General features: G+C 41.8%; 1 protein-coding gene across 1 annotated transcript in view; it reads right to left on the bottom strand.

The window, feature by feature from the left end:
- The window catches only part of GADL1 (glutamate decarboxylase like 1), a 149354-nt gene extending 147464 nt beyond the window's left edge, over positions 1-1890 (bottom strand). The window contains exon 1 of the mRNA XM_021666446.2: positions 1848-1890. Coding sequence (XP_021522121.1) covers positions 1848-1884 — 37 coding nt within the window. The 5' untranslated portion in view covers positions 1885-1890. The remainder of the gene's footprint in view (positions 1-1847) is intronic.
- Between the last annotated feature and the right edge of the window lie 14952 nt (positions 1891-16842).

Here is a 16842-nt window from a genome sequence, read left to right as displayed (position 1 = left end):
CACGTAAGTCTCTCATATTATTAGGATTCTCAAATAAACTAATTTATAATTCTCAATCCATTCTCAAATAGCCAAATGATTAATTAATTTTATTTGAGGTGGAGTCTCACTCTGTTGCCCAGGCTGGAGTGCAGCGGTGCAAATCTCAACTCACTGCAACCTCTGCCTCCCAGGTTCAAGCAATTCTCCTGCCTCAGCCTCCCGGGTAGCTGGGATTACAGGTGCCCATGCCCACCACCACTCCTGGCTAATTTTTTTGTATTTTTAGTAGAGATGGGGTTTCACCATGTTGGCCAGGCTGGTCTCCAACTCCCGATCTTAAATGATCTGCCCATCTCAGCCTCCAAAATTGCTGGGATTATCGGCATAAGCTACCATGCCAGGCCTAGCCAAATATTCAAATAAGTATGTGCTGACCCTCAACGTAAAAGTAAGAATCTGATAAAAAGCCTCAGCAGTTTAAAGTGTCAGTTCTTTTTCTTTTAAGTTTTATTTTGTTCTTAATTGAGATACAATAATTGTTACCTACTTATGGGATACAATGTGATGTTTCAATACACATAAATTGTTTAATGACCAAATCAGGGTAATTAGCATATACCTGTCATTTCTTTGTGGCAAGAACATTGAAATCCTCTCCTAGTTTTCTTAAAAAATATGCAATACATTATCATTACCTACATTCACCCTCCTGTGCAATACAACACTGGAATTGATTCTTCCTGTCTAACTGCAGCTTTGTATCAATCGACTTACCTTTCTACAGCCCACCCTCCTCCCCAGCCTCTGGTAACCAATATTCCAACTTTCTACTTCTACGTGCCAGCTTTTATGCCATATATAAAAATAAGAATGCTAATAACACAACTTTTAAAGTAATTTTTAAAAGAGCATCAGGACAGTTATGCTGGAAACTCTCACTGGGACAATAAAAGGTGAAATGTTTCTTTCAGCAAAATGGTTCTTACTTCACCAACTACTGTGCAAAACTCCCAGCCTTGAAAATGACTGATCGGCAGGGAATCCTAGCTGAGTTACCTGACCTACCTGTTGAGCAGAAACCCCAGAGAGCTTCGTCTCTGAGACTTCATTAAGCTCCGTTCAGCACAGTTCAAAAAGGTTATTGATACAAAGAGAAGTTACTCCTGGAGGATCACTCCTAAAAGGTCAGCAACTAGTTAGTGAGAATACCTGAATAACAATAATAACCTTTCAAAGAAGGAGTAACCATTATTTTACAGAAATAGAACGAAGTGACACCGGAGTTACAAAGTCAGTTTGGGGAATTCTGCGCAAGATCTTTAAACAAGTAAGGGCCCCGTTCTCAACCTGCAGCTCTGATGCAAAGAGCATTAAGGGCATCACCCATTCTGAGATCAGGGTAGCCTCTTTTAACCCCTGTTTATAGAGTAGCTGGCTGCAGGTGAGAGAACGGGGAAGATGCTGTCCTTGTCCCCCCACCCCCCACCCACCCGAAAAGAAGCAAAATGATTTTTTTTTTTTTTTTTTTTTTTTTTTACACGGCAGGTACTTCCAGTCTAACTAGGGAAACCTGCAGCAGTTCGCCAAGCAGTAAAATCTCTACGCATTTATTTCACAAACCCCCATTATGTCTTAGGCGTGGTTCTTCGCGCTTTATAAAAGCTAACTCATTTAATTCTTAAAATAATAATAACCTTTTAGGTACGGAAAATGGTGTAAAAAATCGATGAAAATGGGGACTTTCTACCCACCCCAGCCGCTTTATAAGGAAATAACCAAACTTCTAATCCCCAAGCAAGGAGATTAAAACCCAGACCGGAAAGGTTAAGGACAAAAACCGCAGGCGCGCGGAAGCAAGTCGTTACCGTCCACAGGGCCCTGGCGGTCCGAGTCGCCGCTCATCTCTGCTCCCCCACTCCGGGCTGCCCCGGGCGCGGCTTCCGCAGTCTGGGCGGCGACTGTGGTTGCTGAGGCAGCGCCCCTCGGGGGACCGGCAGGTGCACCAGGCAGCCGCCGAGCGCACACCAGTGCCAAGGGAGGGACGAGGCCGCGCGCGCTCCTTTCCCTTTGCGATCCGAGGCTCCAGTGCCGCGGCTCTCTCCTAATATTTAGAGCGCTGCTGGCTGCGTGGCCACAGGCTTGACCCAGGGCCAGGGTCTCTCCTCCTTTGCGGGGAAGGGGTGGGAAAGTGTGTAGGAGCCTGGGTAATCAGGGTAGGATAAGGCTGGGTGCGCCCCTACGAGCCCTCCCAGGATACAGGCTGGGCTGGGCCGATGAGTGGCTCTCGGCCAAGTGACCTTTCCAGCGTCCAGTTCTCTGGAGTAACCACTTCGCAGAGCCTCATCCACCCGGAGGAGCCCCAGGCTAAATATGATGCCTGCACCAGGTCATCAGCTGAGGGAACCTATTTTAGGGCAGCTGTGGTGAACAGGATCCCCTACCCATTCATTCAGCTCTGCCCTGACATTTAAGAGTTCTACAAGCGAATCCTTCTCCTTCTCCACTTTCAGCTTCGTGTGTGTGTGTGTGTGTCTCTGAAAAATTTTAAGTGTGGAAAAGGGAAATGGTAGGGGATGGTGGGCATGTTGTTACCTTATAGTAATGAGCAAAAGGAGGTGGTAAAAGGTAAAATATTGTAAAAGGCTCGATATTTGTCTGGTCTTTAGATTAAAATTTTCTCACGCTGTATTTGTTCCAGCAAGCCTTTGGAATTTTAGTTTCAGTGGTGTTCCTACTGTACATTTAAATTTAATTAGTGAGTGCAGCTTTTTTGTCATTCCTCCAACAGGCTTTGTGTTTAAAGTTAAATTCCCTTAGGAGCTTTTAACTGAGGCTGTCGATGTGATAGAAACAAGCAGTTAATGCCATTTCAAGCACAATTATGACAACTGCATTTACAGAGCTGCATTTATAATCCAGATCTCTCAATGGACTAAAGAAAAATCCACTTTACATTTGCAAATGCCTAGTGTCACTTCTTAGCAGGTGAATTTTTTCCTCTGGTAAGCATAATTGTAGTTCATATTAATGAAGATAGTGAAGACCTTTCTTCCAAATAAGAATAGATTATTTCTAATATACCAACAATCAGAGTTACTAAAGTCAAGACCCTGCAGATAGATTTCATAAAGACTGTAAGTTTCTGAGAACCCCACATACTCTTCTGTATCCAGTCTCACCAGAAAAATCGCTGAGATCTATAAATAACTTTAGGAGTTAACCTTCTGTAACTCGATTAAATAAACTGAAAGAAGTGCAGTCTTTTGTTGATTAACGATGGGGATACATTCTGAGAAAGCATCCCTAGGCAGATCCATCCTGCAAACAACCTAGAGTGTATTTACACAAACCTAGGTGGCAAATTGTACAACACACTTAGGCTACGTGATATAGCCTATTGCTCCCAGACTACAAGCCTTTACAGCATGTCACTGTACTGACTAGTGTAGGCAACTGTAAGACAATAGTAAGTAACTATGTATCTAAACATAGAAAAGGTACAGCAGAAGTACGATATAAAAGATAAAGATAAAATAACATGTTACATCTGCAGAGGGCATTTACCATGATTGGCACTTGTAGGATTGGAAGTTGCTCTGAGTAAGGCAGTCAGTGAATATTTAGTGAGGATAAAAGCCCTGGGACATTACACGACTGTAGACTTTAGAAACACTGTACCTTTAGGCCATACTAAGTTTATTAAAAATATTTTCCTTCAATCCTAGCTTATTGTAACAAATCTAAAAATGTAAAAATGTTTCTATAAGTGTTTTAAGTTGGCAAACTTTTGACTTGTCAACACAGCTTAAAACACACATTGTACAGATATACAAAAATATTTTTTATATCCTTATTCTACAAGCTTTAAGGTTTATTTAATTTTTTTATCTTTTTAGTTAAAAACTAAGACACAAATATATTCACGTAGGCTTATACAGGGTCCAGATCATCAATAACATTGTCTTCCACCTCCACATCTTGTCTCCCTGGAAGGTCTCCAGGGGCAATAACACACATAGAGCTGTCATCTCCTATGATAACGATGCCTTCTTCTGGAACACCTCCTGAAGGACCTGCCCGAGGCTGTTTTACTGTTAACTTTTAAAAATATATATGTATGAGGATTGTACTATAAAATAACTTAGTATATAGTTAATATAGTAGGGTAAACGTATAAGCCAGTAACATAGTTGATTATTATCAGGGGTTATGGATTATACATAATTGTGTGTGCTGTACTTTCATATGACTGACAACACTTTAGGTTTCCTTCCAGCATCACCACAAACACATGAGTAATACATTGCACTACAACATCACAACAGCTACAATGTCACTACGTGGGAGGAAACTTTCAGCTACATTAATTATACTCTTAAGGAACCACCATTATACATGTGGTCCGTAGTTGATTAAAACATTAGGCAGCACGTGACTGTATACACCCCAGCAACTTTTTCACTTTTTTCTTAGCATTTTAATAAGAAAATCTTCTCCAGTTCAGGATAGTGACCAGTGGCAGCTGCTGCTACATTTCGTATTTCTCTTTATAACAAAGCAGGGCCTGCAGGGGCCACAGTCAATTTACAGACCTGGACAAAGACCCCCCCAAGCAGGGAATACACCTTTCAAAATTTCTTAGATTGAAAACCAGAAACTGCCCTATAGCGCACCTCTTACTGACTTATTTCAACTATCACATTTGTCCCTGTAACAAAGGCATTGTCGAGTAATTGAAAAATATAATACACTTTCCCTGTGCCAGACACTAAGGATTTTGAGACAAATCCTGCCTTCAGAGTTCAGTATAATTGAGAGAGAGTTGCTTAAAACCAGCTAACCTTTCTTAGATGTTTTACTTTGTGTGAAAGATAAGGGAAGGGGTATTGAGGAGCCGCAGCAGACGGGATGGCTAATTCTAACAGGGTTATTAAAAAATGTCTCCAACTGCAAGTGACCATTTTGAAATACTTGGAAAAATTCACTAATGATAGTTTGTCATGTACTATGAACTAGGTACTCTGCCAGATGCTTTCCATACATTCCCTTTTATAATCCTTGTAAGAATAGGAATTATTATTGTCCCATTTTGCAAATGGACAAACTGAGGTTCGGATTAAGTAACTTCCTAAGAATCCAGAAATGAAGAGTTTCAAAATCAGAATGGGAATACAGCTGTCTGTTATTTAAAAGGCTGTTTCCCATCTCTGCAGTGGACTACATTGATTATCAAAGATACTTTCTACAATCCTTGTAGTATAAAACTTTTCATGTAAACCTTTCACAAAGTCTTTTGCGAGTAAAAAGATAAGCCACATGGTGTTACAGGAAGTTGGACTGCACCCAGGCAGTCACAATTCCCTCACAGAGGAACCTCCACTTGTGACAAGATAGAGCACACAAAAGGCTCTTTAAAAAGAACTTGGAAATCAGTATCCCAGGCAGGACTGCTGTGGAAATAGCGTTCATTAATTTATAAACTTATTCAACATTTGCTGGGCATCTATATTAAACACACTTTTTATGGAAGCTAACTTCATCCCAACAACAGATTTTCAAACAATTTGTTGTTTCAACAACAAATTTCATTCTAATTGCCAAGAAATTAAAAATGTACATGAAGAGAAAGAAAAAAGGGGTTACTTCATGCAGAGTTGGCCAGGAGGCCAATTTATTTAAAGTTGAGAAATATGCCTTTTGCTGAATAGTTAGAAAGAAGATCCCAAGCTTCTATTCCAATGAGAAAGTCTCTACCAGTCACATCTATCCAAAAGGGTCCCCAATTTGTGTGGGTCTGGAAATCTGGAGCCATACTCAACAGAGAGCAGCAAAACGCAATGATTAAAAATCCAGTCGTTGGTGTCAAACACTACATTCAAATGCTGAGCAGTCCAATCAATGGTGACTCAATACTGGGTCAGTCCAATACTAGCCAATGAGTGAGTAACTTGAACAAGTGATAAAACTAACCTGAGACTTCACATCTGTAAAGTGGGATTAATAGTATAACCTTTAAGGAACATTTGTGTGCTATCTCTGTATTAGTAAAGAAGTGCTCTTTGTTGCTGATGGCAGACATCTAAATTAGCAATGATTTAAGTAAACTAGGTTGTTTTTTTCTTCTCATTTTACATAAAAAATGTGGAGGTAGACATAGTCTAAAATTGTTTTTACAGTTCTATATTTTAATCAGGGACCTTTTAATTTTCTTCTCTAGTATCTTTAATGCAGGCTTCCATCCTCAGAACCTTCTCATGATCTTGTAATTGCTGCCAGAACGCTGGAGGACTCCTGTTAGTCTTCCAAACTAAGAAGAAAAGGAAAGGGGAAAGGATTTATAAAAGCGCACCTGGCAGTTGATTCAGAGCTCTTTAAATAACTTTCCCAGTAACTTTGTTCAACATCTATTTAAAATTCAATAGACACTTCCTCTCAAGGGTGGCTGGGAAATGTGGGTCTGTGAATGTGGACACTTTAGGGCTTCTGCTATAGAAGAAAAAGAGAATGGAGATTCGGTAGACAGCCAGCAATATCCACTCTAGTTATAAACAGATTTGACCCAGTGCCACAAAATAAGTATGCAATATATATATATATATCAGTATGCTAGAAAATCAAAAAGATTCCTGACAAATTATAATAGGACTGGTCTAAATGTGTGTGTGTGTGTGTCTGTGTGTTGGGGCTGAGTGTTAGAGTTTGGATCAGATACTTATGAAAGAAGAACAATTTTTTTTTTTTTTTCAGTTATTGTATGTTTTAAGCTGAGCTCAAAACTTCCAGGAAACATCATTTAGGTTACAATCTTTGCACACTTTGGTGCTAAACACCTGAATAAGACCACAGTTAATTCACAGAATAACTCTAGGCCAAGAGAAAGGAAGAAAACTCAGCAATTCACAGAAGCAAAAGTGGGAAGGTGGGAGAGAAAAAATGAGAAAGGGATCTAACATATACTGCTTGCAAACCACCTAAATCAGATCTGCCTATTCTAAGACTGGTTTTACAGCAATCAATTGGGAGGATATCAAGGCCACACAGGCTTGACTGGAGGTTGTAAAAATGGAAAATCAGACTTGGCCGTTAAGCAAGAACCAAGCTCTGGAAGTTCCAAAAATAGGAAGCACAACAAGTAATTTTTTATAGGGATGAGTCTGGTGAAGAAACCCCCTTTGTCCCACTGCTGCAAGAAAGCCCCGTTGCTACCATCAGAGCCTATCTCACGTATTCAGAGAATCCAGTTTTTTATTTTTATTACTTAGATTTTACTTTAAGTTCTAGGATACGTGTGCAGAATGTGCAGGTTTGTTACATAGGTATACATGTGCTATGGTGGTTTGCCTAAAGGAGGGGTCAATAGGTGAATCCAGTTTCTTTGTATCACTTGATCAAATCAATAAGGTGTGTGTGCCTGATTACCCCTGTCATGCCTGGATCCAAGGATAGACATGGGATGAATCTCCTCCCTTTGGCTTCCCTGGGTGATAAAGTGACCTGACCATTATCATCCTCCAGGAGGGAAGGAGGGACTCTCACACATGTAGGAAGGAGGGTTAGATGCAGGACGTCAGAAAAGAAACGTATCAACCACAGTGCCTTAATGAGCCAAGCGGTGTTGAGCACTTGGCATGTAATATTCACCATGATCCTGAGAATCAATAATTGTAACCATCATTCTATAAATTAAAAATTAGGCATTTATCTAAGGACCCATAGCTAGTAAGCAACAGATTGGGATTCAAACTTAGGTTCATGGATTTGAAAAGCTCTTCCTTTTTGCAATTTCTGACACAACTTCCATGGTTTAGTTTATCTGGATTTGACAATCTTTTTCTTTTTTAAATCTACCTCGCTGGGTCTAAGGTCAAGGGATTTGGGGGGATGACAATGTGATATTCAAGGCCATTTGGCATGGAACATTGTTCTTGTAGCTAGTAGGCAGTACGGACACCTGATGGTTATTTTTCCAATGATCAGGCAGTCATTCAAATAATTCTTATTGAGCTTTGATGTGAAAGGCACTGAGCTGAACGTGGCACATGAATAAGTCATGGTTCCTTAGAGAACTGACAGGGGAGATTGATATGTGGACAGTCAAGTCACAATATGTTGTGTTACGTGCAACAATAGAAGCATGCACAGAAAAACGTACAGAAGCACGGCTGACCAGGCAGCTACTCGGACCCCTTTAAGTAACTTTCCTGAAAGTTTTGTCAGAAAGGCTTGGGTCGTGCTCAGTAATAAGTAAGTCCCCAAATCAACTAAGATTTATTTCCCACTCCTGCCAAATATCTGCTATGCATCTTCTGTACTTCATTGCCCAGCCGGCCCCCAGAATGCTGAAGTCACCCCTCTCTGTGCAGGCTCACTTAAGAGAGGGAAGAGTAAGCAAGCCATGCCCTGACTCACACACTGTCTATCCAGAAAGAATACTCATTATTTTTGCCTGTAGTTCATGGGATAAAGCAAGTCACATGGCCAAAACTGACACCAATAGGACAGAAAATAATACTGTTCTCCTAAGGAGGAGCAGCAAGTATTTATAAACAAAAATATAGTCCACCACATGAGCCATCTGGGAGAAAGGAGCAACAAGAAAGGCTTTCCCAGAGAGCAGAAAGGTGAAGTGGTCCTGCGGAAGGTGGGATCGGGGTTCATCCTGGATTCAAATCCAGTTTCTACCACTTACTATTGTATAACCATTGGAAAGTTACCTGAATTAACTAAACTGCCATTTCCATTCCCTCAGTAGTGACTGTGGAATAAATAGTACTAATCTCATGGGGTTCTTGGAGAGAGAATAAGAATAAGAGAATAAACATGTAGCACAGTGCCTATTGCACATAGTACATTCTTAAATGTTAATTAGCATAAAAAGCTAATATTTTAGCTGAATTTTGAAAAATGAGTACAAGTTTCCATGCAGATGGGGTTAAGAAAATAAGGTAGAATACTGGTTTTCCAAGCAGAGGGGCACGTATAGGCCAAGTATTGACCTCTGACCCAGCACCAATAATTGAGTCAGTGCTTCCTAGAAGGGTTAAAGTGGGGAGAAAAGGGTGTTCAGAGATGAGGGTGGGGAAGAGAAAAGGGCCCAGGACCTGAAGGACTTATAGGCCATAATTAGAAGCTTAGACTTTCTCCTTTGGCAGTGGAGACCCGGGGAAGAGTTTTAATCTGGGGCAGATGGAGAGAGATAGTATCATCATGGAACATGCCACCAGGCAGGGGTGAGGACAAGGTGAAGCCAGGAGAGGGGACTATGCTGTGTAATAATCCAGGTGAAAGGTGGCAAGGGCTGCCAGCAAGGCAGGGACAGTAAAAACTGAGAGGGGTCTGACAGGAGGTAGCGTCCAAGGAGTGTGCCAGAGCTGTGGGTGTACCGGGGTTTCTTGCCTTTTCCGCTGCTGAAGCCCAAACCCAGAGCGGCATGAGGCGCGATGCATAAGGAGTCGTAGAGTAAATGCATCAGCAGGACTTGTGAGCGGATTCAGAATGGTGGGAGAACCTGACGGGGTATCTTTTCTCTCCGTATGTTCCAGACTTCTCTCATTACTGGACTCACCCAGGGTAGTTACTAAATATGCAGATTCCCAGCAATCCCTCAACCTAGTACCTCCATCTTTTGATGAACCTTAAAATCTTTTTTAAAAGAACTACTGATTACTGGTGAGAAACTGATTAATTTGGTAAATTATGCTAAACTGATTAAAATATTAATGGTCAAAAGGGACAAGGGTGCTGGGTATGTCAGTGAGGTGCCATGAGGCAATCTGGGATTGGACATTCATTCTTCAGTGCTATTTAGAGATGTTTCTCGGCATCATATGCATATTCCAGAGCACTTATAGTAGGTTAGTGATGTCGTTTTAAGAAAATAAATGTCTGTATTATAAGTTACATGATTTCCACCTGTTATTACCCTTGGGTAACATACAAATCCTTCTGAAATTCCCCCACATTGGGATCGCATCTTTGGGCTAATGAGAAAGGCAGTGGCTAAGCCTCTTCTAGAATGTTACTTCTCAGAGTGTGCTCTGCAGACCAGTGCTGATCTGGGAAGTGCTCATAACTGGCCCATGAAAGATAAGAACAAAAATTGAGGTGAGTCATTTAGACACTACAAGAGAAACCACCTCAGTACTGCCGACGTCTCGAACCTGATGACTGCGGTGGGAGCTGCCCGTGCATTGAAGGATGTTTAGCAGCATCTCCGGTGTCTTCCCACTAGATGCTAGTAGCACTCCCCTCCCAGTTTTGACCACCAAAAATGTCTCTAGACAGTGGCAATTGTTCCCGCAAGACAAAATGTCCCAGGTGAGAACCGCTGCTTTGTAACAATTTGATAGAGTAATTTTATGCCTATGAATCTAATAATAGGAAAAGAAAATTGCATCGTTTGAGTCCTTTAATTTCATTTTCTAGTAATTCATTATCATATTTTGCTATTAATTCATACAGAGTTTTTTAAATAGCCCTTCCCTATATATAGCTTAAAACACACTGAAAGAAAGTCACTGTAAAATACAGAAGTGGTCCTTAGAAGAAGGGGTACAGCCGTGGACTATCTATCATCCACTGCCATAGTCAACATTACAAGATGACTTATGAGGAAATTAGCCTTTACTTTTAATTATTTTATTTCCGTAACCCATCGAGGGAAAGTCTCTAACATTCCCACTATCACTATAAAGAAAGAAGCAGCCAGCACTAGGTTCTCCGTTCTCCACTGAGAGTAAGTCGTTCTTTTTTACTTTCCCAGGAGAGACGAAAACTTGCTGGAGGGAAAGGTGGGGAATAACTAGAGGTAAACCCTCAAAACTTTGTATGAGAGAAAGCCCGAGGCAAGAGGTCACGAACTGCCTAACCACAGGTTAAATTTAGTCTACAGACAGGTTTTATTTGCCTCGCATATTGACTTTTTAAAAATTAATTACAAAACTACTTCTCATAAAAATCTTGATTGCCAACTTCTCTTGAAAGATCAGAGTCTTTTGGCAACACTGGGCCTGCCTTATGTCACAATGTCAATACCTGAAGCTGAAAAGCAGCCCGCCATTCTCAGTCCTCTTCTGTCCACTGACGGCTCACTTCCCGGTCCATGTAGGCTTGTGAGTTGGCAATTTCTTGGCAAGGCCAACAGAGCATTTCATCTAGACACTTGGAGAAATGGAGGTGACAGAGGATTTGGCCTTTGAGGATAGAACATGGTAGAACCAGGGACTGTGCAAATCTGGGACAGGGCAGGTCAAAGGCTCAGCTGCTTGCAGTGGCTAGATAATTTGGTTCCTGGATCTTGGAGGTAGGTCAGCTTCAGATGGGACTAGCACTATGGGCACCTCTACAGGAGGATAAAGATTGCCTGAGCCTGATCTTACTGACTGTGTTAATTGGAAATTCATGAGACTTGTCTGTCTTGGCAGCAGTGTCCCTCATTAGCTGGTGTGCAGGATCTTCTCCCATCACTAATTATTTGTTCTTGTAAGATTCGAGGAGTCTCCAAAATTTGATTGCTAGACAACGTCTAACCAATCTGTCACGTGAGCACTCAAACAATGGACCTTAGGAAAATAACTAACAGTGACCTTGATTGTCCTCTGAGTGCTGAGGAGAAACTGTCATCTGTTAGGAAAACACTTACTTGGTATCTACTGTGTGCAGGCTTTGAGGTTCCAAAGACAGATGAGACAAATCAGTGTTCCTCACCCTATGATGCTCTTACTGAGGGATGAAGTCAGCTATGTAAAAAGATAATCAGGACACATTGGGTGAATGCTATTTCAGAGGATGAACCAAACCCTGGAGCGGCCAAAGCATGGGTAGCATATTCTCTTCTTGGAGAAACTGGGGCCTCCTGGAGGAGATGGCCTCTCAGCTGGGCTTTGCAGATTTGGTGGGTTTATTAGATAAAGAAAAAAAAAAGCATTGCAGCCAAAGGAATTGGCTTGGATAAGTAAAGAAGGCTGGAGGCTGAATTAAATGAGTAGCAATTTAGTGTGGCAGGAAGAGAGTGTGAGTAAACAGAGTGGTAGGGACCCAAGAAAGGGGTGAGATCAGGTCAGGTCATGTCCTCACATCAAGGTGACTTGAGCTGGTTGGTTGCATGAAAATTCAACAATTATGTGATCTTATCAACTTTGTTTAGGGATGAAATCTGATGGCATATTAAAGATAGACTGGACAAGAAAAACTGGAGGCAGACAATTGCGCTCTGAAGCTTGTTTGCAAGCCTCAACTAAGTGACAGTAGTGAGACATTCTCTGGAAAATTCAAGACTTGCATTAAATGATGAGGTGCAAGAGAGGAAGGTGCTTTCTGTCTTGGGAAGATTAGGTGGTTGATGAAACTCATCAGAAATGAAAAACAGCAAAGAGCATGTTTGAGGAGATATGGTAGAGAGTGAGTTGTTTGGGACAAGTTTGAAACAACTGTGGAATCTTCAAGATAGATGTATCCAAAAGATGCTGAAAAATAGAATACTAGAGTTTCAAAGAGCAAGAGAGGAAGACAGATACCAGGACAGAGATTTCACCAATGATTGATGAAGCCACATGAGTGGCTGAAAGTGCCCGAAAGAAAAACGGAATGTCCAGAACAGAATCTTAGGGAACCTTCAGTTTAAGGGCCAAACACAAGAGAGGATACGACAATAAGGAAAAGAAAGGACAGTGAGAGAATTGGGAACACGAAGACTAACTAGAGTGATAGAAACCAGGGAAGGGTGGTTTCAAGAAGCAGTCAACCCTGCGTGCCTCCTGCAGGACATGCAGAAAAATATCCATAGGACTTTACAATTAAGAGGGCATTAGAGACCTTGGTTAGAGCCACTTCAAAGGCAGAGGGGTGCCAAGAAGCCAGAATGTAGTGGGCTGAGGCATGCACTCAGGGTTGTGGGAGTGTGAAGATGGTTATGCTACCGGAAAGGGGTCCTGATACAGACACCAAGAGAGGGTTCTTGGACTTCGCCTAAGAAATAATTCAGGGTGAATCCACAGAGTAAAACAGAAGCAAGTTTATTAAGAAAGCAAAGGAATAAAGTATGGCTATTCCATAGGCAAAGCAGCCTTGAAAGCTGCTGATTGGCTATTTTTATGGTTATTTCTTGATCATATGCTAAACTAGGGATAGACGAATCATGAGTTTTCTGGGAAAGGGGTGAACAGTTCCCAGAACTGAGGGTTACTCTCCGTTTTAGACCATATAGGGTAACTTCCTGATATTGCCATGGCATCTATAAACTGTTATGGCACTGGTGGGAGACTCTTTTAGCATGCTAATGCATTGTGATTAGTGTATAATGAGCACTGAGGATGGCCAGAGGTCACTTTCATTGCCATCTTAGTTTTGGTGGGTTTTGGGATGCTGGCCTCTTTACTGCATCCTGTTTTATAAGCAGGGTCTTTGTGATCTGTATCTTGTGCTGACCTCCTGTCTCATCCTGTGACAGACTGCTTGACCTCCTGGGAATACAGCCCAGTAGGTCTCAGCCTCATTTTACCCAGTCCCTATTCAAGATGGAGTCGCTCTGGTTCAAACGCCTCTGACAGTAAGGTGGATTACTAATTCATAAATTTGATGTTAAAGCTAACACAATAGGCTAGAGGCTGGAAGCAGGCTACAGTTGTGGTATTTCATCTCCGTTTGTCAGCCTTACTTGCTGAGGATGTCTTGAGCTTATTTGTAGGGAGGGAAAGGTCCAGTGAAAAGAGAAAGGCTAAAAACTCCTAGAGACAGAGTATTCCAGGGCATGTTCCAAGTGAGGACTTTGGGAACGTCTGAGAATGAGACGAAGACCACAAGCCCTGCTTTTAGGTGTAATGGGAGGGAAATTGACTTGAGGGAATGTCTCATGAAAGCCTAGTAATTCTTAAGGCCTGGCCATGGGAAGCAGGAAAATCCTCTCCCAGAACTTGAGAACTCCCCCAGTAGACTCATGGGGCCCCTCCCAGGAGCCACCAAATCACAATTACTGGGAGGAGGGCCCCAGGACCTGCATTTTAAACCAGCACCCCAAAAGACCACCATGTGAGAAATGATAGAAAGTAATTACCCTCTGAAGCCAAGTTGCCTGGGTTCAACTTTCATCTCTGCCATTAACCAAATACATGATATTGGGAAATTTACTAAATCTTTCTGTGCCCTTGTTTCCTTCCTCTTTTGAAAAATGGCCCTGGTGGGACCTACCTGAAAGGGGTATTGGTGAGGAGTCAATGAATTAGTGTATGGGAAGTACAACAGTGCCTGGTACATAGTTAATATGCAAGAAATGTGGACGCCTTGCTTTTATTTCACATTTTCTGTCATAATGGTTCTCAGTTTATAGTATGAGCACGGATCACTTGTGGAAGTGCATTAAAACTCCAAATTTCGGCCGGGCGCGGTGGCTCAAGCCTGTAATCCCAGCACTTTGGGAGGCCGAGGCGGGTGGATCACGAGGTCAAGAGATCGAGACCGTCCTGGTCAACATTGTGAAACCCCGTCTCTACTAATACAAAAAAATTAGCTGGGCATGGTGGCGCGTGCCTGTAATCCCAGCTACTCAGGAAGCTGAGGTAGGAGAATCGCCTGAACCCAGGAGGCGGAGGTTGCGGTGAGCCGAGATCGTGCCATTGCACTCCAGCCTGGGTAACGAGAGTGAAACTCCGTCTCAAAAAAAAAAAAAAAAAAAAAAACTCCAAATTTCGCTGCTGAAATTCCAGAGAACCTAATTAAATTGGTCTGAGATGGGGCTCTAAAATCTACGTTTTAAACAAGCCCATTTCCCCACCCCCTCCTTGCCCCCCATAATTCTAGTGTAAGTAGGCACAGGACCACACTTCCAGAATCATTGTTCTGTAGGATCATGCCCATTAAGCTAGCTTTGCCTACTTGCAGGAAGGTCAAGATGGCCCTCACGCCTCTCCAGGCCCTCAGGAGACTGGACATTGAGAAGAGAAAGGACTGCCAATTGGAACTAATGATGAAGATTTTTAAAACAACTTTTGGTTTTAAAAACCTTTGACTCTGAAAGTATTTTCACTTAAATTAGTCATTTGTCGGCCTTAATTGTGGTACTGGTGTTTTCTTTGGGGGAAAGGCAATTTGAAAAGAGATACATGTGTACATGTGGGAACTAACTTTCAGAGACATGCAGCAATTTTTCTGGTGTATTTATAACAGAGCTATTACTATGTGTGCTGGCTTCGAACTTAACGTTACAAAAAGCAAGAACAATAAAACTTAAAATGTAAACGAACTCAGCAAACCAAGCATTTTCTTCCAATTGGGTAATGGTTCTAAAATTTTAACTTGAGTATTCAGCGCAAGGGATGGTTATTTACATAAATAAAAATAATGGAAAGAGTGACTGGAGGTGAAATTAGATTCCTCCTGGCAACTCCATGTAAAGAAGGGTAATTGAAAAGGAGAAGACAGGTGTCTGGCCTCCTGTGTGCAATGCAAATAAGCCTCACTGGCTTGATTTGTTTTTTTCCACGTTTAGATAAAGTACTGTGAGTGCTGGCTTTAAGTTGGGTGAGGCTGTTTGCAGGTGATGTCAAGGTGTCCTGGGTCCTCTTGCTGATGAAAAGCAGTGGCCAATACGGTCACCTGTTCTCTAACCCAAAGCAGGTTCATAGTTATCGGGGTTATCTGTATTTTTGATTTTAAAAAAATGTGAGCTTTGCTGCTTAGAAGGCTTTTAGATCCATTGACCCGAGGTTGCAAATGGGCTGTCTGAAGCCATAGCTAGCCTACGCAGGTTTTCTTCTTGGCCTGCATAATGTTCTTAAAATGTCTAAATAGTTGCCAGGGTTTTTCTCTTAATTGGGAGAATTCACATTAAATTCAGATTTCGAGCTCTTAAAAAAATATCGTGTCAGGACCTATATTCTTGCATGATTAGAATGAGCTGGAGCCAAGTAGCTGCTGCTCCCTTTATATAGGAAATGTATTTTCTGCGTTATCCTCTCTGATCAGTTTCTTCTGATCTATTCCTATCTGAACAATGGGAATAGCAGTTATGCCTCTTTCGTAGAGTTACTGTGATAAGCAAGGAAGTTGAGGTAGGTAAAACACTTAATGCCCAGCGTTTAGCAAGTGCCACCGTCTCCACCCAGCCCAATGGATTTACATTCCTGGCAGGCACATAGTTTACATACATTAGCATTTGTGACCCTTGCTAAGTCTTGCAAATTTTTTAAAGTAGATACCAAAAAAAAAAGAAGATACAAAAGTTTCTAAAAAGCGAAGGAGTTTGAGGGTCTGTAGCACCTTTCTACCAAAAAAAAAAAAGAAAAAAAGAAAAAAAAAAAAGCTGGCCCCAAGGAATTTAAAATCTGAGGAGAACCAGGACTACTATGCTGAAGGAAAAAAATGGGGACAAGGCTGTAATGTTTTAGACTCAAAACACTGTCTTTGTTAAACTTTGTAGGGGTAAGTTTGCAGCTTTAGGATTTTTCCTTTTTTATTCTCTATCTCTTCTCCTGTGGTTGTGAGTAGTAAAAATCCTTAGAAACCCTCAAATAATTTGGCATGGGTTTAAGAGTTAGTATTAATAGATAAACCGTTCAAGACACGATTGTGCTCTGAAAAAAATGCTGAGCAGGAGCCATCATGTGGCGGCAGTCGTGGGAGACACTGGTGGGGTGGCAGTCTGTCTGTCACCAGGATTGCTGCATCTTGCTACACTGGGTATTTTCCACCAGTCTTCCCAGAACCCCCCCTCCACCCTTCTCCACCTGCTTGGGGTCCCCAGAGGCTAGCTTGTGTGGGCTCTCACTGGCTTCTCAGCCCTTGGGTGTCCAGCTAGATTCAGCCAACGAGAGGCTTAGTGAGAGATGAGAGAGGCGAAAAGGTGAGGTTGTGTGTTTATTGCTGTGC

The sequence above is a fragment of the Aotus nancymaae genome, unplaced genomic scaffold, assembly GCF_030222135.1.
Source record: "Aotus nancymaae isolate 86718 unplaced genomic scaffold, 86718_ANA_hifiasm-v0.15.2.pri h1tg000019l, whole genome shotgun sequence".
Lineage (NCBI taxonomy): Eukaryota > Metazoa > Chordata > Mammalia > Primates > Aotidae > Aotus > Aotus nancymaae.
The sequence above is the reverse complement of the archived record's forward strand: the minus strand, read 5'-3'. Positions and strand labels throughout refer to the sequence as shown.